The sequence below is a fragment of the Schistocerca americana genome, chromosome 6 (assembly GCF_021461395.2).
Source record: "Schistocerca americana isolate TAMUIC-IGC-003095 chromosome 6, iqSchAmer2.1, whole genome shotgun sequence".
Classification (NCBI taxonomy): domain Eukaryota; kingdom Metazoa; phylum Arthropoda; class Insecta; order Orthoptera; family Acrididae; genus Schistocerca; species Schistocerca americana.
The window spans coordinates 203,195,819-203,217,594 of NC_060124.1; the positions used below are offsets into that span (position 1 = coordinate 203,195,819).

General features: G+C 43.9%; 1 protein-coding gene across 1 annotated transcript in view; it reads right to left on the minus strand.

Moving 5' to 3' along the window:
• The window catches only part of LOC124619580 (peptidyl-prolyl cis-trans isomerase Fkbp12), a 38,810-nt gene that overhangs the window by 11,241 nt on the left and 5,793 nt on the right, over nt 1–21,776 (minus strand). The window contains exons 2-3 of the mRNA XM_047146075.1: nt 16,348–16,395; nt 9,977–10,089 (exon numbers count right to left, since the gene is read on the minus strand). Coding sequence (XP_047002031.1) covers nt 9,977–10,089; nt 16,348–16,395 — 161 coding nt within the window. The remainder of the gene's footprint in view (nt 1–9,976; nt 10,090–16,347; nt 16,396–21,776) is intronic.

Sequence of the window (21,776 nt, forward strand, 5' to 3'; positions counted from 1 at the left end):
TGTGAAAGCACCCACGTGATTTACCAACTGACCTGCCTACACTGTGAAGCTTTCTATGTGGGAATGACCAGCAACAAACTGTCCATTCGCATGAATGGACACAGGCAGACAGTGTTTGTTGGTAATGAGGATCACCCTGTGGCTAAACATGCCTTGGTGTACGGCCAGCAGATCTTGGCACAGTGTTACACCGTCCGGGTTATCTGGATACTTCCCACTAACACCAACCTGTCAGAACTCTGGAGATGGGAACTTGCCCTTCAGTATATCCTCTCTTCTCGTTATCCGCCAGGCCTCAACCTCCGCTAATTTCAAGTTGCCGCCGCTCATACCTCACCTGTCTTTCAACAACATCTTTGCCTCTTTACTTCCGCCTCGACTGACATCTCTGCCCAAACTATTTGCCTTTACAAATGTCTGCTTGTGTCTGTATGTGCGGATGGATGTGTGTGCGCGCCCGCGCGCGAGCGAGTGTAAACCCGTCCTTTTTTCCCCATAAGGTAAGTCTTTCCGCTCCCGGGATTGGAATGACTCCTTACCCTCTCCCTTAAAACCCACATCCTTTCGTCTCTCCCTCTCCTTCCCTCTTTCCTGACGAAGCAACCATTGGTTGCGAAAGCTAGAATTTTGTGTGTATGTATGTGTCTGTCTGTGTTTCTATCGACCTGCCAGTGCTTTCATATGGTAAGTCACATCGTGTGTGTGTGTGGGGGGGGGGGGGGGGGGGGGGGTTTAGGCAAAACCATGTTCATTGGTCCCATGCGCATGATCTACGATGGCAGAAATCAAAGGAGGAACAACACAAACAACGCAGTCCCATAAAGGGGAAGGAATAACGTCCAAATAAAGGGGGGGGGGGGGGGAAGGGTCATCGCAGCAGCAGGAAAAGGAAAGGAAAGGAAAGGAAAGGACAGGAAAGGACAGGACAGGAAAGGACAGGACAGGACAGGAAAGGACAGGAAAGGACAGGAGGGAGTGTGCGGAAACGGGGAGAGCAGGTGTGCCCCAGAAAAACTATATGTGATGATGCACCAGCAGCACAACCGGCCCGTCCAGACACTCGCGCCATACCATACCATCATCACAATATAATTGGGACAACACCAGGGGAAGAAAGAAAAGGGGAAACAAAACAGTACAGCAGAGCAGACAAAATACAGGGACAAGGCAGAGAGAAACTGGCCAGTGTGGAGGCAAAGTCAAGGCCTACACTGATTGAGGGACTCAAATTCTAGAGTAAAATTCAAGGCCTTTTACCTCACCCTGGACAATGAAGGTGGGAAGGCATATTTAATGTGAAGGGCCAAAAGGCAGGGGCAGTCCAGCAAAACATGGATCACCATGAGGGAAGCCCAACAACTACGAAGTGGGCAGTCACACTGCGGAGAAGAAGACCATTGGTCAACCTAGTATGACCAATATAAATACAGCAGATAATGGTAGATTCCCAGTGGGAGTTGCAGAGCAAAGAATGTCACATGGTGGGAGTCTCCTCCATGGCACAAAGTTTATTAGATAGGGGGTTAACCTCTGAAGAGTTGACCCATGACTGAGAAAAAAAGAGATTTGATGTAAAGCCACAAATCTGTCCCCAGAGGGGTCACAGATAATGGGGACATGGCAGCAAGCTCACCACCTGGAATACCGAAGTGGACAGGAATCCAAAGGAAATCAACTGAACAAGCAGCATCACCATGATCAGCAAGAGGGCATGTATGGCAGAGGCCAAGGCGTGACAGGGAAAACAACGAGTGATACCCTTAAGGTCACTCAATGAGTTCATACATAACAAACCTCAGGTGAGTCAGGACAGTTTAATGCAGAGCACCTGATAGATTGTTATCAATTCTGTAGTAAACACTCTACTTGTAGCAATCGGGAGATGGTGTTCGATGCCAACAGAAGACATGAACGCATATGCCACATGATCGGCACATTTAGAGCCATTGCTGTAAAAAAAAAATCCTGTAACAGCATTTGGAACAAACAACACAACTCCAGTGGAGCAATGGATGCTTTCAGACCCCGAAAGAGATCCAGCTGAATCCAGGCTGAGGAACTAAGCAAGAGGGAAAGGGGAGGTGGGGGGGGGGGGGGTCGGGAAAGGACAAGGAGGGGAGATTGAAGTCACAGCGGAGAGACGCAAGGTGAAGACCAACCAATACACCCACCTGAGGGCAGGCAGTGGCAGGCGACAGCCAGAAGCCACGAAAAGAATAGAGTAGGAGGGGTGAACAGTGATGGCATAGGAAACCAGGAGCTGGGACCACCGATTCAAAAGGTGAGTGATCCCAATGTCAACCAGAAGACTATCGACAGCATTAGTGCTAAAGGCTGTAGCTGCTACACGGATACACAAAGGTGAACCAGGTCCAAGAGGAGCAGCGTGGAAGGGGCGGCTGATCTATAAACTTGTCAACTATAGTCCAGATGAGAGAGAATTATTTCCCAGTATAGGTGGAGAAGTGTAAAATGATTGGTGGCACAAGAAGTGTGGGCTAGGAAGCAAAGAACAATGGGTTTACTAAAACAGCCAATCTTCAGATGACAGCTATGGGCCAACCAAGTAAGCTTGTTGTCAAGAAGAAGACCCCAGAAACAGAACTGGGAGACTACGGTCAGGCATTGAGCATTAAGATACAGCTCCAGAGCAGGATCAGGATCAACTGTAGTACGATGACAGAAAAGTATCACCCTAGACATAAGGGCAGAGAATTTAAGATTGTGCGAGGCTGTTCACATGGAAGCGCACCGGATGGCACCCTGGAGTCGACGTTCCACAGAGACCACCGAGTGGGAGCCAGCCCAAATACAGAAATCATTCACATCCATAGCAAAGGTGACCATTGGCCCAGGAGCTGCCCCATGTCCATTAATAGTGATGACAAGACGGGTATTTTATACTGAAACCTGTGGAACATAATTCTTCTGGGTCCGCAAAGAGCTGAGAACAGTGTCGACCCAGATTCTGAATTACCAATAGGATAGGAACTTGTGAATAACATGAAGAGTGGGGGCCCCAACGACCCCATTCACGCAGCATAAGGAGGATGTGATGGTGCTAAGCTGTGCCATTGGCCTCACAGAGATTGAAGAAGACTGCGACAGGATAGCCGAGTTAAGAAAAACCTGCCGAACTGTGGTTTCCATTCGAAACAGATGATCAACCGGAGACCATCTCTCCCAAAAGCCACACTCAAAGGAGATAGAAGTTCTCAGGGTTCAAGGACCCAACTGAGCTGACTAGCCACCATCCAGCCAGGGGACAATGATCAGGCTGACTGGCTGGTAACAAACAAGGAATGATGCATCCTTGCCAGGCTGAAGGACATGCTGTCTCTCCAGTGAGAGGGGAAAATGCCTTGGAGCCACATACAATTAAACACCTGGAGGAGATATTGTCACTGTGGAGGATTGAGGTGTTGAAGCAATTGGTTATGGATGGAATTCAGGTAAAGGTTCACTACAGGATTCAAGGCGTAAAAGGTAAGCGGGAAACGTCAGCCCACTGTTTCCAGATGAGGAAGGCAACGGCGGGTTAGGAGGCCAACACCGAAGCCTTGGGTCATGTGTTGCGCAAGAACTGATGGGTCTGTACAAAGGCTATCTGAAAGGCAGGGCCCGAAATGGAAGACTGCCACAGAGCCTTGGAGGGTGCAGAGTGTAGCTCACACCTGTGATGAAGAGAGAAGAATCTAGAAAGGAGACAAAGTGTTCAACACATCCATTTGCTCTGTTTGATTAAGTAACGGGCTTTGGTGCAAGATAATAAGACCAGCAGAGCACAGGTGCCACTTAAGATGTCTCAAGGTGCAACAATGATTACAGATTGCGATGGAAATGGCCATACTCCTCTACAGGCCAGGGCCTTTCAAGTGGGGACAGCAATCCTAGCAGCACGGATTATCTTATTGGACCGATCACAGACGACGTCATCTATGCAACCCGACAAAGAAGGTGGAAACATGACCTGAGAGGTACATAGAGATCAATCAGCATGATGGAAAGCCCAGCAGGGCAACCTAATCAGAGGGAAGGGAACAGGAGAATCAATGGCAAGCAGTCACTATCACAGAGGTCATCATGTGGCGACAATGTAACAAAGGAAGAAGGGGAGGGCAAGGTAGTGTAAGATCAATGGCAGAGAAAGTGCCATATGCAGCACTAAAATGAGTATCGGGAACCATCATTAAGAAGGCATAGCTCGTGGTCCACAAGAAACTGGTCACTGAGGATCTCCCAGCTGGGTGAAAAAGCACTGCCCCACGAAGGGTGATAGGCATTTAAATACCCAAGGAGGAGGAAGGGAGTTGCTGATGGAGGGCAGTTAGGACAGCAGATGTAGGTAGTCTGTCAGGAGGGAGGTAGAGATTGCAAACTGTGACTGCCAAGTCCAATCAGACCACGACGGCATCTGCTTCCAACAGGGTACTAACAATAACTATAAGGACCAACCTGCAGACACCACCAGAAGCCCTCAAAGAGCTGACCTGGTTCCAACAAAAAGCACGGAACCCAGGACAGATTGGTGAGTGAGCACCAGTAAAATGAGGTTCCCGGAGAATGACAAGTTGCTGAATGAAAGGCACTAAGGGATTGCAACTCTGGGAGGTGACTGTAGTATCCATTAGAGTCCCACTGAATAAGCACAGAATGGGTATCCAAATGGGAGGTGAATATGCTGTAGGCGATCACACTGCCAAGTGACATCCATAAATAAGAGGTCAGGCTCAGGTTGAGAGAGGGGGTGGGGGTGGATATATGGCACCTACAGCAACACAAGGGTGGCCTGTGGTCTTGTCCTGGGGTTTCTTGTTCTACTCCTCCTCCTCCTCCTCCTCCTCCTCCTCCTCTTTCAGAGGGTGAGGAGGGTACAGCACAGAGTAAGAGTAGGCTTCTGCAAGATCTGGCACCGAAAGAGCAGGCAACCTTGGTGTGCACAGATTGTGTGTCCCATGGCCAAGATGTGGCAGCAGGCCTCTCGCCTCAGACACAAAGAAGGGAGCAGGGGGACGATGACGACGACGACAAGTCCTATCACCAGCAGGTGCCAAACAAGGAGGGACAATTCTTCAACCAGGGAGTAGGAGTGGCACCTTGAAGGGAAGACGTGGGAACTGCAAGGGAGGGTAGAGGACGAAGGGACCCAACTGGGGTAAGGAGAAGGAAAGAGTTGAAAGGACATAACAGAGGCAAAAGTAGAAGTCTACGACACAGGATGAAGTCGGCCAAACTTCTGACAAATGTCAGTGTAAGATAAACGATCCAGGGACTTACACTCTTGTATCTTCTTTTCTTTCTTATAAACCAGGCAATCTGGTGAGCATGGAGAGTGACAATGTACACGAGTGGCGGAACACAAGGGCACCCCTCACAGAGTGGGTGTCCACAGTCACCACACAGAGGGTCCGCCGTACGTTGGGAAGACATATGCCCAAAACGCAAGCACTGAAGGCACCTCATGAATAACGGGACATAAGGCTTCACATCACACTGGTGGGAGGCTATCTCTGTCAAATGCCTGAATAAAGGTGCCGGTCCCTGTGCAATTGTTCTAACGACCTTTCTGCACACGTTGTACAAAACAAACACTGTGTTGTTTCAAACTGGCTCGGAGTTCTTCATCCATTTGAAGGATGAGGTCTCTATGAAAAATAACTCCCTGGACCATATTCAAACACAAGTGAGGTAATGGGCAATGGGACATCAAGATGATCTTGAGCACAAAAAGCTGCAGACTGGGCGGCAGAAGAAGTTATGATCAACAGGGACTCCAACCATACCTTACTGAGAGGCTCCACTCTGCCAAACTTGTCTTCGACATATTCCACAAAAAACAACTGCTTTATGGCAGTGAATGTGTCCCCGACCATCCCAGGGCAGGGAAGCCTGCAGTGCCATACAAAGCAGCACTGAATGATTAGCTACCACTTTAAGAGACAGCCGTAGAAGAACAGCCAGATTTTTGGAGCCTGATGCATTTCCCCTCCTCATGGGAATCACCCAGCCATAGCAAGAGCATCTGGCACAACGACCGTAGCTGGGAGTTGTGATGCTCCGGAATGACAACAAGCAACCACTCCTAGGCATGGGGGGGGGGGGGGGGGGGGGGGGGGGTGTCAACAGCTCAGGTATCAGAAGTGTGATCCCTGTTTTGTCGGAAGGATCAGCCACATAGGTATATAACAGTCCCACCACATGGACTGGCTACTGCCTAGCGGAATGGAGGGGGGCTACAGGGGAAGTAAGAGGGAAGAAGAATCCATGCTGTAGACTGTAGGAAGGAAATTCTTCCTGAAGTGGCACACACTACAGACAGAAAATTTAGAAGTGAAGGTCAAACGACAAAGGGAGACCAAAAATGCTGAAGAGGAAGAATGAAAGAGAAAAGCCAAGGGGAACAAAATGCAAGGAATAAAATAAAACTAGGTGGATAGCCAGGTCGATATAAGTCAGAACACAAGACAGGAAGGAGGAGGCAGTAGGGAAAAAGTGAGCATGGGGAGGGACAGGCACATGGAAGGAAATGCAACCTGAGAAGTAAGAATGGGCCACAATAGCTCCGGGCTCTGTGGGCGCCAAGCACGAATTCAAAAAACTGAGTATGTTTAAAATGATTCCGCAGCACCTATTTTTAGTATTAACACAGCACTGGATCTTGATGGTGACAACATTTTCAGCACATGTACATAAATACTGCAGTATAAATGTTAAAGTAAAACTACATCAACTTCATTACTGAAGTAATGGAAATTCTTGGCTGGGGCAATACATAAAATAAAGGCAACCATTCATCTACAGCAGATCAATACGTGGAGCACAGAAACACACACCAGAAAACATCGTTCACCCTACCTTCCAAACACCTGCTGTTTCTCTAGAAAAAGTACACACATTCACACCCACAGCCACAGAAAAACCCAAACCATCTTCAGGTGAGGATGCTGACGCACAAACGCACTGGAACTGAGTTTCAAAGAGACTTGTAGGCTCCTTTGTACATCATTGCCAGCCCCCTGCAGCAGCACTGCTGCCCTCAAGTGGAAGTGAACTACTTGTGCACCAGTGGAAGAAATAGGCAAGATGATATATTTATAGCTGAACCTCAATTAAAAGACTCTGCTGGTTGAAATGAAGGCCACTGTTTAGTATCGGCTATAATCAGATTCTGCATCTTGAAGGGAAATCTTTATCCCAATTTTAATATTACCAGATAACTGAATCTCAATAGATTCCTTTAGAACACATTCCCAGTAACAGGAAGTAGAGCAATCATTTGTGTGACATTAGACATCACTTGACGTCACTCCTTAAGATAGTGTTCTGCCACTGAATTTCTCTGGCTGGAGCAAAATGGTTTGACGGTGGTGTCTACACACAGATGCTGAATATTACGGATAGTTTAGCCAATATGCCACCCGTCAATGATATGGAATTTTGTATGCTCAGATTTTCCTCAGACCCAAGTCATCCTTTTCTGACAAGAATGGCTCTAATCTTAGCCAAAGCATGAACACACTTTTGATGTCAATCTTAAAATTCTTGAAATTTTCAGGTATATATTTCCCGCAAAAGATAGAAAAGCAACAGATTTACAAGTTTCCCTGACAGTTTAAATGAAAGAGCATGGCATAGGTATTTGCTGGTCAGCATAACTATTTTGCTTAAAAACAATTTTAAGATGGTCCAATTCTGGTATCAAATTTTCTGTATTGGAAATGGCATAGGCTCTTCTCCAGAGTCCGCAACACCCCCATGCATTGGTGTAGTGGATGACAGCTGGTCAGATGGAGATAACGATCAGTATGCATAGGTTTACACACTCTGCTATGCCCCGTAATCTCATTGTCATGCCGATAAACCAAAACACCAAGAAAAGAGTCATCCTTTTCAACTTCCATTGTAAATCTGATACTAGGATGGAGACAAAGGATCTAAAATACTGTTCAAAGCGAGGATACTTGCAACTATACTGCTATTTTACCTTTTGCGAGGAATGTATCCTCAAGAATTTAAGGAGGGATGGCATATTGGCCAAACTATCCATACTATTCAAGACAGATGTGTAGAACACTATCATCACACTAGTTTGGTCCAGCCAGAGAAATCTGCAGTGGCGGAACACTAGGAGGGATATCAGATGATTTATAACAAGACGCATTTTACTGCTCTGCTTCCTGTTACCAGGAATGTGTTCTAAGGGAATCTATTGAGATTGTACTATCTGATATAATAAAAGGGTAAAGGATTTACCTTTAAGATTTGGAATTCTATTTTAGCTGGTATTAAAAGTGGTCTTCATTTCAACCAGCAGATTCTTTTAATTAAGGTTCAGCTAATAATGATTTATCATTTTGCTTATTTATTCCACTGGTGCACCACTAGTTCACTCTCCCTTGAGGTCAGCAGTGCTGTTGCAGTGGACTGGTTGTGGTGCATAAGGGAGTTGCTGATTCTGCTGGAAACTCCGTTCCAGTTAGCTTGTGCATCAGCATCCTCACCTGAAGATGGTGGCCAGGTGGTCTGTTGAAATATTGTGTGAAGATGACATTATCCAGCTGCATACCCAAAAGTGCACAATCTGTACACTTGGGTGTCTATGTTGTGGTGTGTGTGTGTGTGTGTGTGTGTGTGTGTGTGTGTGTGTGTGTGTGTGTGTGTGTGTGTGTGTGTGTCATTGGCTTTACCTCATTTTACATACCGTTGAATCCAGGAATTTCCATAATGACTTCACTGCTTTTACATTCAGTTCACCTCAAGTCTGAGTGGACCTTCTAGACCTTTCCACCACAAAGATTTGTGTTAGCTACTGGGAGCTCGGTATTACTAACCAAAAATGCTACCTGCCACCATGCAGTTGGTTTGCTTATCTCCTGTGACTGTTTTTACTGTTGTGGCATTACAAGACTAGAAAGGCTGTGTATCAAGCCAAAAAAGTTGCGTAACAATGAAAATAATTTTTGACAATATTATGTGATTGGATACATAAACCTACTCATCAAGTGGCAGAATAATAAAAATAATAATAATAATAAAGGTTGTATGTATATAAACTTTCAGAGCCAGTGGCTCCCCCTCCTGGCAGAAGAGCTGAAGAGGTAGAAAGAGGAGTGGTGGGAAAGAATTGGAGAGGTTTGGGAGATGGGATGATGATGAAGTCCCATACTCCGTGACTGAGCATAGAGGAACGATGCGGGAGACCCGCACTGCCGTACTAGGCAAGGTCCTAGTGGAGGTGGTTTGCCATTGCCTTCCTCCGACCGTAATGGGGATGAATGATGATGAAGGAAATGGGATAGAGTTTGGATAAGTCACTCAGAACCCTGGATCAAGGGAGACTTACCAGTCTTTCCCCCTCTAACCCATTTCCTAAACCTCTCTAGTCCTTTTTCTTCACCCCTCTACATTTCCCTTCAACCCTTCTGCCAGAAGGAGCCACTGGGTTGCATATATAAAAACCTTTTTATGTGTGTCATCCTGCCAGCACTAGGTAACTAGATTTTTTTACCTATCCAATTACCAAAAAGTGTATGAGGTTTAAGGAGGAGACACACTCTGCACACAATGAATTTGAAACTATAATAAAATCAGTTGGCATAGATTCAAACAACGAGTCAGCATTACCATCCACAAGAAACAGTAGGCAACAAGTCAAGTCACAGATGAGGAAATAGTGACACAGGAAAACAGTAAGGGTAGTTTTATGGATACTGCCTATGAAGCATCTTGATCATCAAAATCCAGATGTAGTGTATATCCTATTACTGTTCTTATTCTAAATAGGCACTTCACAGAGCACTGCAGTGTATGCTATAACTACCTCCTCTCCCTGTTTCTCAGGCATAAACAGCGGTGCCGCCACCCTCATCAGATAACCAGTTCACTTTGCCAGGTTATTAACAGCAGAGGAAAGCAACAAATAGAAATACATGTTACAAAAACAAAATATGTAGTAAGTAACCACAAAACAACTTACCTGTGCTACACCTTGATCCCAACCTTTAATGACTTCACCTTTACCTAATCGAAATTTGAATGGTACACCTCTGTCTCTCGAAGAATCAAATTTAACACCATTTTCTAGTGTACCTGTAACATAAGAAGTTAATGTCATTTCTTAATATGATATCAAAATAAAATGTCAATCTGACTAACATTATATTCTTCCTTTATTGTGTTGTCATATGTGCCTGACAAAACGGATCAACTGAACCTAATAACACCGGATGACAACTTTGTCCTCTAAAATAATGATGTGGTGTGCAATCTCACGGCAAATACAGACTTGTTTAGATGCTTAAGCAGTTCTGTGGTATGGCCTTCCCAACCGAATTTATTAGAACGTTGTAATCCTAAAAATTTAACACTGTCAAGCTCTTTGATCTACATGTCTTCATATGTTATACTCATGCTGGAAGGAAATCTCTTACAGGTTCTGAACTGCATATAGTGGGTCTTCTCAAAGTTTAAGGACAGTGTATTAGCATTAAACCACCTAACATCAATGAAAATTTGATTAACAGCTGTTTCTAAATCTGTACTTGACTTGCCACTTATTGCAATGTTTGTATCATCTACAAACAAAACAAATTTAGCATCTGGAAATGTAACAGATCAGAAGTTTTAATGTACACAAGAAAAGGCAAATGTCCCGAGATGGAATCTCGAGGACAACCACATGTAATTAATTACCAGTCAGGTGAGTACAGACTGCTTACTGCACAGGTATTTCGCAACGACACCCTTTGTTTCCTGTTAGATAGATAAGACTCAAACCATTTCGCAGCACTGCCAGTGACACCATAATATTCTTTAAAAGAATGCTGTGGTTCACACAGTCTAAGGCTTTTGACACGTCACAGAAAATGCCAGTAGCCTCTAATTTATTATCTAATGAATTAAGTACATTCTCACTGTAAATGTAAATAGATTTCTCTATATGAGAACCCTTCAGAAATCCAAACTGTGACTTGGACAATATATTATTTGCAGTCAGATGCTTAAGGAGATGCTTGCAAACATTTTTGAGAAAGCCGGCAAAAGTGAAATTGGTCAATAGTTTGATGGTGTGTCTATCCCCTTTCTTATAAAGAGGCTTAACTTCAGCATATTTTAGCCAGTCTGGAAATGTTCTGCTGATAAGAGAGTGATTACACAAATAACTTAAGATAGAACTCAATTCACATGAGCACTCTTTGATTAACTTCATTGATATGCTATGATATCCACCTGAATACTTAAAATTTAACTGACTGCAAAAGTGAGTAACAGCTGCAGCAAGTTTGGCACTTTGCCAAAGTCATCAATCTTTTGCTGAATAAAACCCGGAATACCTGCAAGTAAAAGTAAGTGGATAGTTCTTTGCGAAGGTATACCTGACAGGTATTCCAGACAATACAAAACTCCTTGTGGGTAGAACTGAGTACTATGGACTGCCCAAAATCTTCAAAACACTATCCTACCTGACTGGTAAATAACGGTTGTGGAAGCTGACACTTCTGTCTCAAAGTTTAAAGAGAACTGTCACTACTTCACTGTTTTAAGAGCACCAATACCGTCACTGACACCAACACAGCTCTCTAATCATCCTCATTTACTGCTGTATTATTTAAATTGCTCAATCTAAGGCTTTCTAAAAAACCTTGACAATGCCATATGTAACATCCATAACGAAGTCTTCCATTGATGCCACATTAACAGACCAGGTTAATAGGTCTTATCAGAAGCTATCTTTTTCCTTCCTTGCCTAACCCAAACAACAATTTTGTCAGTTCCATTCCATGTAATATCATGGCATCACTACCTTTTACAAAATTGCTAATTTGCATCATTACACAGTAACAAATGACATTACAAAGTGTACAACCAATTTTATGTGAAACGCAGATCTGTTTGGGCACTCACAAGTTGGATCTCTTTAAATGCAGCTCTCAGATAGCTCCCTCACTTTGATTAAACGTATAAATCATACAGTTTAATACCACACTGCTCAAACTAAATAAATTGCCACCAGTGTAGCTCATGTGGGCATTTTTTCTTCCAACAGTGTTTAGGGAGTTGGTTCTGCACAGTTTTGCTTAATGGGTCACAAGGGAACTGGGTGGTTCGGGGATTCATGTGCCACAAGGATTTGTTTCTCTAGTATCAAAAGACATTCTGACTCTTGGTAACCATGCTGTTGAGTGACCACCACCACCACCACCACCACCACCACCACCACGTATCAACTTAATGAGAGCTAAGAGATTGGCAGAATCAAAGTTTGGGGGTTGCTGTGAGGGGTGGCATCTACAGAGGGAAATTTTTTTTATGGTTAGGCTGTTGGGAGAATTCAATGGTCTAAAAAGCATTTAAGGAACAGTATGTGGCAGTTTTCGGGACTAATACAGATGGGACAGAGGTCCCTTTGGGGTTGGGATTTTACTGCAGTGGGAGGAAGCGAAATGCAAATGACTGCAGAGTGGTAAGTATAAGTAAACACTATACAGGAATACTGAAGGTAAAACTGGGTGGCACACGACAGGAAAACATTTACTAAATACGTAAAACAGAAGTGAGGAACGGGCAGATGAACAGGTTACAGCTCTGTACAAGGATTTGTCCGAAAGCTAACAAAGTTCTCACCCTTGTTTACATGCCTTTCAACAATTCAGCACCTGAATTATTTAGTAAATTAATCTCATTTTACAACATTTAATGCTCTTAATTTACAATGCCAAACTACCATAACTTTATCTCTGTGATAACATTATTTTGACATGCTCCATATTGCTGAGCATTCTCCTGGGATCTCTCAATTATCTGAATGAATAAATGGAATGTTTAGACCATAAAATCACTCATTTCAATTTTCTGTAGTTTAATGCCCCAGACTTCGTAATATAACTAATAATTTGCTTAGTTCACATTTGACTGAAATGTCTCCACAAGTTTAAATAAAGAGCCCTTTTCAGGATTGGGCTAAGATATTGTAATAGCCCCTTATAAAAATCATGGTCATGGTAATTGATTTGTAGAACAGCCTGAGGTCTAGGTTAGGTGACAACCTCTTTGGGAGTTGGAGAACCTAACAAATGTGTATGTGAGAAAGGTTTTAAAAGATTGATCAGTAGCCTAGCTGTGTATTAATGAGTGTCATATGTAATGCACCATCAACTATAGAAACAAGGTACAACATAAATTAGACTTATTAGACAGACAAATATCTTATGAGTATTTTGTTGCACATTAAGCATTTTTACTATAAATGGAAAGGAGGGGGGGGGGGGGGGCAGAACTATGTAGCTCTTACCACAACTGAACAAATCACTATCAGCATATCTCAGGATTAAGTATGAGGTACCTTCTTGTTCTTGGAACAAGTAAATAGGTCATTTAAGCAGCTGCCAGTGGATGCACATGCATGCACAGAACTGAAATCTGCTTTTAAGCAGAGCCGCCTCCTATTTTGGCTGCTCAGTGTGGCTGCCAGTTGCTTATGCAATGAGTAGCAAGAAGCAGCTAGAACCTGCACAAAGAAAGTTTTCTAGCACTCCAAAGTTGCACGATTCTTACATGTGCAGAGCACTCCGAGACATAGTGAGGGATAGTCTCCATGTGACCTGTGTTTACGTTACTTGATTTTGATACTTTCTCTTTGTTTACGGCTCTCACTGCAAATGAAAACAAAATGGATTTCTATGGCTGGAAGCTATCAAGTGAATTAAAATACATTCAAATAATCTTGAAAGACTAAAATTTGTTAGTTTCAGGTTTCTAATTTTATTTCCATGTTATTAGCAGTCAAGCATTCATTGTCTTGCAGATCAATGACGTGATTTTCATATGTTTGCTAAAAAAAAATTGCTGTTTTTAATCTTTTCTGTATAGGTATTCAGTTTATTTGAAACTATGTTTCATTCCACATTATTGGCTAGTTTCAATTGTTCTCTCAATTTCAAGTGCACATTTTCACTTTCTGGCAGGAATCACATTATGCCATAATAAAGAATCAAACATTAGATGTTACAATAGCGGTACTCCAAGAACAGTTGCATACCAAAAACGAGACTGAAAAGCTTAATATGAAGTACTTCAATGTGAATGTGGACATACAAATGTGCACTTTAAGATGAATAATGCATTTTTGGTACGGTTTACGATTATTCTGATGCTCTTTGAACCTTCTCTGACATTCAGTTTCTTTTACAAGAAAATGTAAGGTCTCGTAACGCTGTATATGTATGAACATACATAAATATTCACTTAAAGATGACTAAGCAGGCAAATTTGGTTAGTAGTATTTAATAAAATATTTTGTCCCAAATATGCTTTAGCAGAATTTTACAAATCAGCCTTCCGTGAAAAATAATGCTGTTCGACCACAACTTGTTTTAACACTATTATTTTTTTATAATTTACATCATAATTCACAGAATGCCATTTTTTGGTAAATTATAGACTGGGAGCCCACAATGTTTTATCATTGTAACTCCCCACATGGATTTATATTTATTCCTAGAGTAGAATATGAACTGCCAGTCAAGAGTTTCTTGGCTTTACAGATAACCTTGTTGATTTTTTAAAGATATGGAAATAATCATGAAATAACTTATTATCCTTAGTTTTTGTGTACACAAGCACCTTTTATTTTTGCAAGAAATTAGTATTTGTTCTTACTTTCTTTTTGCAGTGCTGCGTGCATGTAAACCTGATTGGGAATGCTACATAACAATATTGCAGATAAGGAATTAAAAAAATTATGTTAAGCTCACCATAAAGCAAAGTATTAGGGTACTTTGAGTTGTAGAGTCTAGTTCTGAAATGAATATTATGCCAGGAACTGATTCCTTATTTTGCATTCCTTACCTGGCTACAATATGATAAAACAACTGCACTAAGTAGAATAACTCATGTCCCCTCTGAGGAACATGCAACAGTGCTGCACATGGTCACATAATGCCCCAGTATGCATTAAATTCCACTGAAAATGTGACAAAAAGTGTATGAGCAGAGCAAACACCAAGCATGCACTTCCTACGTCATCTTATACGAGCATGTACAACAACGCTCGTTTTCTCACAATACTGGCAATTGCTCCAAGTAATCTCGTTATGTCCCTCCACATTTCCTCTAACCATGTCTTCCTCCTGTCTCCCCAGTTCCTTTTCCACCTTCTCATTATGCCTCTACTACTTCCACCAGTTCCATGCACCTTCCCTTCCTTCCCTCACTCTGTCCATACCCTCTATTATCCATCTCAACTTGTCTCTGTTCTTGTTCATCAGCACCTCTAGCCCCTGCAACACAGTTCTATAAAGTTTACCAAGGTTACTCCCACAACATACTTGACATGTAGGGCTGCCTACATGTAAGGGCCTTGAAAAATCATTTATTTACCCTACATGTGTGGGCTGATCAGCAGATTGGATTTGACAGGCCGATACTGGTCCCCTACAATATGCCTGTCATACATAGCAGCCTTCATGCCAGGGGCTGAAAAAAAAGATGTTTTTGCCCGGATCCCACTTGTATTAGGAGCTAGCAGGCTATAAACCTCCACAGTACTGATACTTTTGAGGCCTGCTGTCTGTGCCAAATACAGTTGGAAGTGATCCAGGGATTGGGAGGAGATAGCAAACACACACACACACACACACACACACACACACACACACACACAAAGCCAACATACTTGCAGAAGACCTTTTCCCAGTGCTCATCCATTTCACATTAAGTGTCTATATATTGAAACCATTTAAGTTTGTTGGAAGTAAAAGCAAACAAATGCCTAGCCTCAAAGTACAAGACATAAAATGAAGCATTACAATCATACAACACAAACACTACCTTTATAAAAACAGCACTTTTCAGCAAGGAGTTCCAATATAAAATTGCAAACACAAAAACACAAGCAAGAGTACTGTACTAAGCATTTTCTAGAGGTATTTTATGACCATTATGTAAGAGAAAGCATAATATTCATGATGTACAAGATTAAAGAATTAGTACGATTTGAAACCAAACTGAGAGACTGAAGAAAATAGGTTTATACACAAGCATCACATCTGATATCAACTACATGAAGTTACACAAAAAATTACCTCCTTTTAATAGTTCTTTGAAGCAACAGTGTATCTAAGCATGCCATTTCCTTAGTATGCAATTTGTAATACAAAAATGCCAGATACGGTATTTTAGTTTTGGAATCAGGAATCCTATGGAGTGTAAACATAAATTTGGAGTGGTTGAGCAGTGCTACAGGTGACCAAGCAACAAAACACACTGCTCATGTGTTAAGGCAGTGCCACAAGTTGCAGCAGCTAGAAAAAGCATATAACACGAAAGTATACAAAGACCCTTACATACCTGTGTAGTGAACAACCACAGTCTGGCCAGTTTTGGGGTACGTCTGTCCTGCAACAATTTGTTTCTTTTGTCAATTGCCATTATGTTAATGATGAACACACTTAATGCTTACTTTGTTAATATCTCAACATAAATATTGAAAAGCATTGACAAATAACACCCTTGTCTAGCACCTCATCCAATACTAGTTTTAACTGCTGGCTCCACACCATTTCTTACTATTACTTTCTAGTGTACAGATCCTTTATCTATCTCCTGTCTTTAAATCTTCCATTTTTAAATATCTCCAGGAGTATACTCCAGTAACCTCCACCCTATGTCTTTCTCCAATCAACAAAACAGCTGGGCATACCCCTGTTAATTCACAACCCTCTTTATCTTATGATCCTCAAACATCCAATGGCATCTCTCAGTTACTTCTGAATCCAACTTAGCCCTGATCTCCGTTTATTTATCTTTCAAAACTGCAGATCAAGTCAACACACAGCCTTTGAAATATATCATTCAATGACCAATAATGTTTAGATTAGATTAAGTTTTCATTCCACAGACCCAAAAAATAAGATGATTCTCGTGGGTGTGGAAAATGTCAAAGTATAACATAAAAACATAAAACATTTGATTATAATACTTACTAACCTGATCATTTGTCAGGAGATAGTTGAAATACGTTAATACAATGCAGTAAACTGGAACAGCTAATATTCACAGGATTAACACACTGTCAGAATGAAACACTGTTATGCACTATTAATAAATTTCTCATACATAAAATACCTAATCTTGACTGTTGTGACCAAGTGTTGTCAAAACTGAAACCTAACAGATATTTTTACTTAAGCTGGCTTAACAGTCTCTGTTAAGATCTTTATCTATGGAGTAGGAGTTGCATCTCGAAAAGTCTTTCAAAGTCTGTTTAAACTGTGTTTGATCTGAAACCAAGTCTCTAATGGTTGCTGGCAATTTATTGAAAATTGTGTGGTCCTGAATATTGGAACCCTTATTGGACCAAGGTAAGTTGGTTGGATTGGAGAAAGGGACCAAACTACACAGTCATCAGTCCCTCTGACCTTGGAATAACTAAAACTGATAAAACCTCACACTAGAAGAGGGAACTACAATGGCAATAAAATTACAAACTATTGCCAAAGAATAAAGGGAGGGGGCAGAAGAAGAAACGAAGGAAAGAAAGAAAGTGAATAATGACAGCGGCATGACTGAAGAAGCACAGGTAGACAAGATAGACACTCAAAACAGATCCCATCAGGAAAGGAGTGGGAAGGCAAAGGGTGAGGTTAACCCCCAAGCCCAGTCGAAGCCAGTGCAATTGGGGCAAAGGGGAGAGCAAGACGGCCTGCCATCCCCTCCACCCACGGATAAGGTTGAAGGTCCCTACCTTAAATAAAGCGATAAAAACCCCATCACGAAGAAATCTTAAAACTAGATCAGCCGCTGAGGCATTGTCAGCTACTGCCAGGGGTAGTGAGTCAGGAAAGCTAAAAAGTCCATCGCAGGGCAGCTAAGTTGGAGACCGTCCGGTAAGAGGTGAAGCACAGTCAACATGGATCCACAACACAATGACAGAGAGGGGGGGGGGGGGGGGGGTCCTCACGACAGAGGAGATAACTGAGTCAGCCAAGTATGGCCAATGCGGAGCTGGCAAAGGATGATAGAGGCCTTACGAGAGGCCCGTAAGGAGGACCACCACATAGGTGTAGAATCCTTTATCGCTCTGAGCTTGTTCGGTGAAAAAAGCGTGCCACTTTGTGTTCCAAAGTCTCAAAACCTGACAATGTAATGCCAAGCGAAGGTATATTTCCGGAATGCCAATAGCAAGAGATGGCCTGTTAGTAGCCAATTTAGCCAGTCGACTGGCAAGTTCATTGCCAGGGATCCCATCATGGCGGGGAGTCTAAATGAAAACCACTGAGCATCCACATTGATCAAGGAGAGGAGGACCCAACAGGTGGCGAGGGAAGCTAACTGCTCAAGAAGTCACTACAGATAGTGAAGGACAGTCCTGAGCAGAAGCGGACATGGTCCAGTGTGCAGTAAAAACACTACAGCCATCTGGCAAGGAACGAAGTTCCGTATGTCTTGCATAGGTGCAAGCATAACCAGTGTGACCAGCAACCATGGAGCCATCAGTATAAATCACTTCTGAACCCTGGACTGAACTGAGGAGACAGTAGAATTAGTGGTGAAGGGCGTCCAAGAAACATAATCCGTTGAATTGATGGAGAGATCAAGACAGAGCTGTGGGAGCTGTAGGAGGAACCAACTTGGACCGAGAAAGAGCGACAAGGTAGAAAGTTACGGATAAAAATGGGCAGAGCACCACAAAGGCCCCCCCATTTGTGAAGGGTAGTGAGGATGTGGTGGCACCAGGTGGTGTCTCAGGCTTTATGCAGGTCAAAGAAGACTGCAGTGAGATGTTGCCGATGGGCAGAAGTTGACGGGATGGCAGACTCCACGTGGACCAAGTTATCCTCTGTAGAGGGGCCACAGCAAACACCATTTTCAGTTGGTGACAAAAGGTCACGGCATTCAAGGATCCAAATCAGTCGCCAACTCACCAGGCGTTAGAGGAGCTTGCAGAGGGTGTTGGTAAGGCTAATTGGACGGTAGCTATCTAACTGAAAAGGTGGCATCCCAGGCTTCAACACCAGAATAACAATGCTTTCCTGCCACTGGGTAGGAAATACCCCCACTCCACAGACGATTGAAAAGGGTCAGTATATGAAGGTGGCCAGTCACTGATAAAGTGTTTGAGCATTTGGTTATGTATCTGATCCGGTCCAGGAGCAGTGCTGGGACAAAGGGCGAGGCCGCTGGCAAATTCCCACTCGCTAAATGGGGCATTATAAGCCTCCAAGCAGCGAAAAACTAAAGACAAAGGCAGTCGTTCCAAGTGCTGTTTCAGGAGGAGTAATGTGGGCACATACTGAGTCAATGCAGAGGCTTGGGCAAAGTGTTGAGCGAAATGCTCTGTGACAAAGTCCAGATGGGTACGGACAACACCATGCACAGAAATTCCTGCAACACCGTGGGAGGACGACGGCAAAAAATTCGCCCAAGTTTTACCCAGACTTGTGAAGAGGGTGTGTGCGGTCCTATGGTAGCCACACATCATTCCCAGCAAATCCGTTTCTGAAATGTGATTAGGTAACGGGTCCGGGCACGGAAGTGTTTAAAGGCCAGAAGGTTAGTAGTAGAAGGGTGCCACTTTAAGTGTTTTAAGAGCACGGCGGCAGTCTTATGGCCACAGCAATTTCCAGAGTCCATCAAGAAGGGATGGCTGAAACAGCTGCGGGCAGAATGGCAGCAGTCAAAGTCCGTGTAGACCCGGGATGGTGAAGGAGTGAGACACACTGAAGGAAGGTCAAAACAACCAGGTAATGATCGTTGTCACATAAGTCATCGTGGACACCCCATGAATGGAGGGAAGAAGGCCGGGACTGCAGATGGAGAGGTCAATGGCAGAGAAAGTGCCGTGTGCCACACTAAAGTGTGCGGGAGCGCCAGTGTTCAGTAGACAGAGGTCAAGCCCTGCCAGAAAAACAACTGTCCTTCCAAGGACAGTAGTGGTGTGACTATACCAAAGAGGGTTGTGGGCATTAAAGTCCCCTAGAAGCAGGAAGGGAGTTTTTGAAGAAGGGTGGTTAGGGCAAGGGATGTGGGCAGCCTGTCAGGCAGGAGGTAGAGATTACAGATCGCGATTGGAGTGGCCACAAGGACCCTGACAGCAATTGCTTCCAGAGTGGTATGGTGGGGAACCCATTGACTAACAATGTCCTTGCGGACCAAGGTGCAAAAACCACCACAAGCCCGCAAGGGGCCAATTCGGTTCTGACAGATAGTGTGGCACCCACGAAGGGCAGGTGAATAAGAACTGATAAAATGGGTCTCCTGGAGAGCAATGAAAGCAGCAGAGTAGAGCTGCAGCTCCAGGAGTTTACACAAATATCCATTACAATTCCACTGGAGTATTCTCAAGCTGGTGTCCAAATGGGAAGAGAATGGTTGGTTGGTTGATTGGGGTTGAAGGGACCAAACAGCAAGGTCCTCAGTCCCTTGTTTCAAACGTGGTCCATTCGGACGGATTTACATCTCAAAAGAGTCATAACAATAAAAGGTAAAAGGCTAAAAAAAGAGAAAGTGCAGTCATGTTTTCAATGGTGAAAACAAAAGGAGGGAAAACAGCAAGTGGGCAACCCCAAGGCTATGGTAGAGGCAGGAAATATCCCACCTCTGATGCAGTACAGGCAAGACCACCTGCTATTCAAAAGCATTCAACCGCTAGAATGTGAAAGTGTTTATTGTAAAAGGAGACTAACCAAATCTAAAATGTGATAAAAGGGTGAGAAAAGAGGATCTTGGCCAGGGAGGGGAGTCAGGAATCTCCAAACACAGGGAAGTGAACAGACTGGAGCTGGTCACGCCACCGAGTCACCATCCGTCACCGATAAGGATGGGGTAATGTCCATATAGGATGGGTCAGACTGTTGGTTCATTGGCTGGAGGAGGGGAAGGCGGCACCTGAAGGGGTACCAGAGGGGACATGCCCTTTTTCTTGTGTTTCTGCTGCTTCTCTTGTGAAGGAAGAGAAGGGCAGACTGCAGTGAGGTCAGGTACAGAATTACCCATGGCAATCTTGGTGCCCACCAGCTGCAGATCGCACGGCCGATGTGGAGCTGCAGATCACCTTTCAGGGGGTTGCCGGGAAGAGGAGTCCCGGGAGGGAGCTCCAGTACCAGCGGCTGCCGAAGAAGGGGAGCGCTTTTCCGGTGGGAGAGGGCGAGCAGCATCCGAAGGGGTGGGTATGGGTACTGATGGGGAGGGGGAGTGGGGGAGAGGGAGGGGGGGGGAAGAGAGAGAGAGAGAGAGAGAGAGAGAGAGAGAGAGAGAGAGAGAGAGAGAGAGAGAGAGAGAGAGAGAGAGAGAGAGGCGGTGAGGTGGAATGTGTGGGGCAAATGGGGCGGAGCTGGGAAGAGGAGGGGGTAGGAGGGGGAATGGATGTAACTGAAGCAAAAGTAGAAGTTACAGGCATGGGATGGAGCCGGTCATACTTCCGACAAGCCTCAGTGTAGGCAAATCAGTCTAAGGTCTCTTACTCTTGAATCCATCATTCTTTCACATACACCGGGCGTGCTGGGGAGCATGTAGGATTCTGCGGATTACAATTTACGCACACTGGCAGGGAAACACAGGCACTTCCCTCATGGAGAGGGGGCTCCCACAGTCACCACAGAGGGGATCATTGGTGCAGCAGGAAAACATGTGGCCAAACTGTAAGCATTTAAAGCATCTCACTGGTGGTGGAACATAAGGTTTTACATCACACCGATACACCATCACCTTGACCTGCTCTGGGAGGGTATCCCCCTCGAAGGCCAGGATAAAGGTGCCTGTATCAGTGCAACTGTTTT